The sequence below is a fragment of the Sinocyclocheilus anshuiensis genome, unplaced genomic scaffold (assembly GCF_001515605.1).
Source record: "Sinocyclocheilus anshuiensis isolate Anshui unplaced genomic scaffold, SAMN03320099.WGS_v1.1 scaffold332, whole genome shotgun sequence".
Taxonomy (NCBI): domain Eukaryota; kingdom Metazoa; phylum Chordata; class Actinopteri; order Cypriniformes; family Cyprinidae; genus Sinocyclocheilus; species Sinocyclocheilus anshuiensis.
Window position 1 is genome coordinate 1,700,153 of NW_015554181.1, and position 5,206 is coordinate 1,705,358.

The window sequence follows — 5,206 nt, forward strand, 5'->3', positions numbered from 1 at the left end:
CTAACTGCGGTTACTGAAACCACGCCTTCTTTCTTTGCGTGCACATTTGGGCAGCATTATGCAAATCTTCCCACATAGTGACGTAGATATGTGGGGGCGTGTTAGAACGAGCCGTTTTAGGTCGGCGTGGTTGACTCTTAACTTTTATAAAAAATATCTCTTTGGATTTGAGACTTTAGTCTTTGCAACTTTACAGATCTTCTTTATTCACCAAGAGCTTGTAACACTCCAAAGAGAAAGGAAAAATTGAAATCGCATCATATGACCCCTTTAATATTAGTAAAAATATGAATTATAATTTTATTATATTAATTTTTAAACTAATAAATAATATATAGAATTTAAATGTAAATGTAACACATTATACACACACACAATATATATATATAAATAATATAATATAATACATAAGAAATTCTACATTAAAATGAAAGAACCAATAATAGAATGACTTAGTAAAAATGTAACATTATACCACTATATATATTGGTGAACCTAATTATCTGTACATCTTTGTTTCCAAAAATACTACAGTGAATGTCCACAATTAAACATGGATTTGTTTGAGTTATTGCATGAGGAAGTTCATTGTCTTTTGCATGCTGGCACAGTGACGGAACAGTAATCCATATAAATCTATCATTCCCACACCTTCTGTCCATTCTTAAAGCAGTCCAGCTGAAAAACAATTTTCTCTCTTACTGGGTCAAACCCACTGGATCCCGGCGGAGACACGTGGCCCGCTGCAGTTTAACCCCAGTGTTCTTAATCCAGGGACCCGCTCAATACCCCCGACCCCAACGGGCCGTAACGTCTGCGCACCCCTCCTCTCCATCCGCCCCCTTTCTCTCTGCATTCATTACTGCCTGCGCCCCTTCTCTTTTCTCCCTCCAGCATCTCTAGCAATCACAGACACACACTCTACATAATTACAGGGCACTTGTTTGGGTGGGTCATTTATATTGGGATATTCGTTTAACGACACAATGCCCCTCCCCCTTCAATAAATTCCAGAGCACGACCCCTACTTCAGCTGCACCGGGGCAAACGGCTGTATTTACACCGCCAAGCACCTCTCCGGGAACGTGTAAAGCACCCAAACAGCCTTCAAAGTTGTTCAAAGAGGAAACACTTGGTGAATTGCCCGGGAAATCAGCCTTTTGCAGGCTGTGTCGGCATCTTTTGGAGAAACAACAATAGGAACTATCGTGGGCTATTGAGTGGATGAAGTCTGTGGCCCCTAGAGTCTAAACAAGTGATTGTAAAACACAGGACTGCGTTTAAAGCAGCCTACAGTCTCTCTTAACAATAGCAATAAACCTTTAGACAGCTTTCAGCAACCCAAGCGTTAAAAATCCTGCTGCATCTGAGAAGCTGCCTGCTAAATGAAGCTTTTTCAGCAGGTGCCTCTTATATAAAATTGTACAATTCAACCAAATAAAAAAATCGTTCAATAATTTTTCAGCCTCATGTCAATCGAAACCGGATTGTTACTATTTCTTATTTTGTTAAGTATTTTTATTTTGTAATAATAATAATAATCATAAAAAAAACAATCATAAAATAATACTAACATTATTATTATTATTATTATTATATAATTCATAATAATTAAAATTATATAACAACAATGACAATAATAATAATAATTACATAGTCATATTCATATATATTTTAAAAAATGCCTTTATTATTATTATTATTATTATTATTATTATTATTCATAACATGTGTAATATTATATAACAACAATAATAATAATGACAATAATAATAATTATTATTACTATTACAATTACATATTCATATATATTCAAATTTTTTTGGCCTTTATTATTTTTATTATTATTATATAATTCATAATAAGTAATATTATAACAACAACAACAACAAAACAACAACGACACCAACACCAACACCACCACCACCACAACAACAACAACAACAGTAACAGTAACATGGTCATATTCATATATAATTGTTTGGCCTTTATTATTATTATTATCATCATCATCTTCATCATCATCAACATTATTATTATATAATTTATAATAATTAATATTATATAACAACAACAATATTATTATTATTAATTATTATTATTATATAGTCATATTAATATACAATCACAAAAATGTGGGCTAAAAAAAACTTTTGGCTTGTGAAGTTTTTTAAAATTGCATTATAATTCACAAAATTTTATTAGGTAAATTGCAACTGCCCCCCACACACACACAAATCATGCAGTACTATTTGACATTAATATAATGAAATTATAAACATTACTGTGAGCTCCAAAGACAAAGCACATAAAATTCAGACCCATAAAAGTCTAACAGCCGCATCACTTCCTCTGTCTCCTCTGGCAGAGTCTCTCCTGAAGCACTAATGGAAAACTAATTCATGTCTGCGGTGACGCTCACCTCTGTAGTTGGGATGCACTCGTGGGGTGTAGCTGCCGAATTTGATGAGGATAGGGACGTTGTACCCCAGCCGGACCCACTCCACCACATGTAAGGGAAACAGGTTTGGAGTGATGGCCCCTTCTGATGAAGGTGTCAGACTGCAGCCCAGCTCAGCAAAACCCCCGACTCTTCCCTGGACCACCGACTCAGCGCTCAGAGAAAGACCTGAGGAACACAAGCTCATGTCAGCTGGACTATTATTTCCCTGCTAGTCCAGATAAAGATGGTTAGGACAGGTCTATGCTTATTTATGTTGTTTTGCGGCAGTTTTGTGCTGATCCAGATTGATTTATTCTGGTTTAGAGCTGATTCAGGTGAATTTATGCAAGTGTGCCCTGGTATAGACTTATTTATGTTGGTTAGCAGGGGTTTAGAGCAGGTCCAGACTTTTATTCTGTTTTAAGGGTGGTCTAGATGGTATTTCTGCTGGTTAGTGCTGATCTAGACTGATTTAGGCTGGTTAGCAGTGGTTTTGTGCTGCTCCAGACTGATCTATGTCGGTTTAGAGCTAGTTCAGATGGATATATGTGGTTTAGTGCTGGTCTAGGTTAGCTATGGTTTCGAACTTGTCCCAACTGATTTATGTTGGTTTACAGCTAGTTCATATAGATACATGCTTGCTAGTGCTGGTTTTGATATGGTCCCGATGAATTTATTCTGGCATAAGGGTAGTTCAGCTGGTATATCTGCTGATTTGTGCTGGTCTAGGTTCATTTATACTGGTTAGTGGCAGTTTTGCGCTGCTCCAGACTGATTTAAGTTGGTTTAGAGCTAGTCCAGATGGATGTATGTGGGTTAGTGCTCGTCTAGACTGATTTATGGTAGTTAGCGGTGGTTTCAAGCTGGTCCAGATTGATTTAATGTGGTTTAGAGTTGGTCCATATGTATTTCTGCTGGTTAGTGCTGGCCTAGACTGATTTCTGCAATTGCAAGAAATGCAATTGAGAAACACAAATTAAGTTAAATTAATTTAGCTCTTAAAAAAGTCAGCAGAAGAACAATACATCACGAGGAACAAATAACAAACACACAGAATTTGTCATCTGACATGTGATTTCTGTTTGCACTCACAGTGCACAGATCAAATCCACAGGGTATAAAACACCAATATTTGTCCTTGGAGGAAAGTACTTCCTGTACACTGTGTACTTAATGATAAAACCAGCAGTTCTGATGTCCTGGAGAAAGCATGAGAGGCATGATAGGATGCAGACAGGAACAAGAGCCAGAAGAGAATGCGAGATGGAAAATGAGAGCGTGACTGAGAAAAACAAGACACAAAAGAAAAGCGGGAGGGGGATGTCACAAAAACACACACTAAATGGGGCCGAATGCAAATCCAGATTAAGGGGGGCAGGGTGCCAAAGAGATGACATACATGTAAATGAACATACAGCATGTTAATATGATGGACGCCTCAGTCTGTGACACTTTCTGTCCCAGCAGTCCTCAAAAGGACAGACAAAAGAAGCCTCATTAGGGTAAATCTCACAAAAAAACAGGTTGATATTACATCACAAAATAAAATTAAATAAAAAACTATTTATATAAAAATGTATAAAGAAAATAGTATTTTATATAAATAGAAAATAATTACATAAATAGAAAACATAATTATATTATTACACCATTCATTATATATTATAAAAATAATAGGGATGCACCGAATTTTCAGCCGCAGAAAATTATCGGCCGAAAATGGCATTTTCTGTTTTTTCAAAAATATGAGCTGAAAATATACATATAATAATATAGCCTATATGGCAATCCCCGCTCCGCTCCGCCCGGCAGTGTTCAGCGTGCAGGTTTCACACTCCTCATCACTGCGCGGTTTGACGCTCCACTCAATATTCCGCTCTATGAATGTGCTCGTGTACTGCATGCTCACCGGAAAAGCAAAGTCCGCTCAAATAACGCGCTTACAGGAAATTTCTATGAAGTATACTTGTTCCTGTTTGCAGTAGCGCTACTGTGCTGTAACATGCTGTAGTACAGCTGTACTGGACAACGTGGCTCTGCTCACATGCTCTGATAATAATAGCTTTGTAGGACTATACATTATTTGGATAATTAGTCCAAAAAAAACTTATAGCTGATTCTGTTACATAGAAGTGAATAAAAATATTATATTGATATTTAATATTAAGGTAACACTTTACAGTAAGGTTCCATTAGTTAATGTATTAACTAACATGAACGAACAATGAACAATACATTTATTACAGTATTTATTCATCTTTCTTAATGTTAGTTAATGATAATACAGTCGTTCATTGTTAGTTCATGCTAATTCAGAGTGCATTAACTATTAACATGCACAACTGTTGATTTTAATAATGCATTAGTAAATGTTGAAATTAACATTAACTAAGATTAATAAATGCTGAAGAACTATTGTTCATGCTTAGTTTATGTTAACTAAAGTAGTTAACTAATGAACCTTATTGTAAAGTGTTATCAATATTAATATAATTTCTGTCCAGTTTTATTGTGTTACTTTCAGTAAAAGTGTGGTTATTTTATTGGCTTGTGTTTTTTTTAATTCAGTATCATTAAAATTATTGAGTTAAATTAAAAAGTCTTAAAATATTACTTTATATCATTTAATAAAACAATTAATAATTACAAAGCATTTTTGGTTTTGGGCCAAGTGCATCCAGAATTGTCGCTTTCGGAATTTTTATTTTGGTGCATCCCTAATATGTATGTGTATATATATATATATATATATATATATATATA

General features: G+C 35.1%; 1 protein-coding gene across 1 annotated transcript in view; it reads right to left on the reverse strand.

The window, feature by feature from the left end:
* LOC107671028 (uncharacterized) overlaps positions 1-5,206 on the reverse strand; it is a 52,245-nt gene that overhangs the window by 28,903 nt on the left and 18,136 nt on the right. Inside the window, exon 3 of the mRNA XM_016463862.1 lies at positions 2,423-2,629. Within this exon, the coding sequence (XP_016319348.1) occupies positions 2,423-2,629 (207 nt within the window). The remainder of the gene's footprint in view (positions 1-2,422; positions 2,630-5,206) is intronic.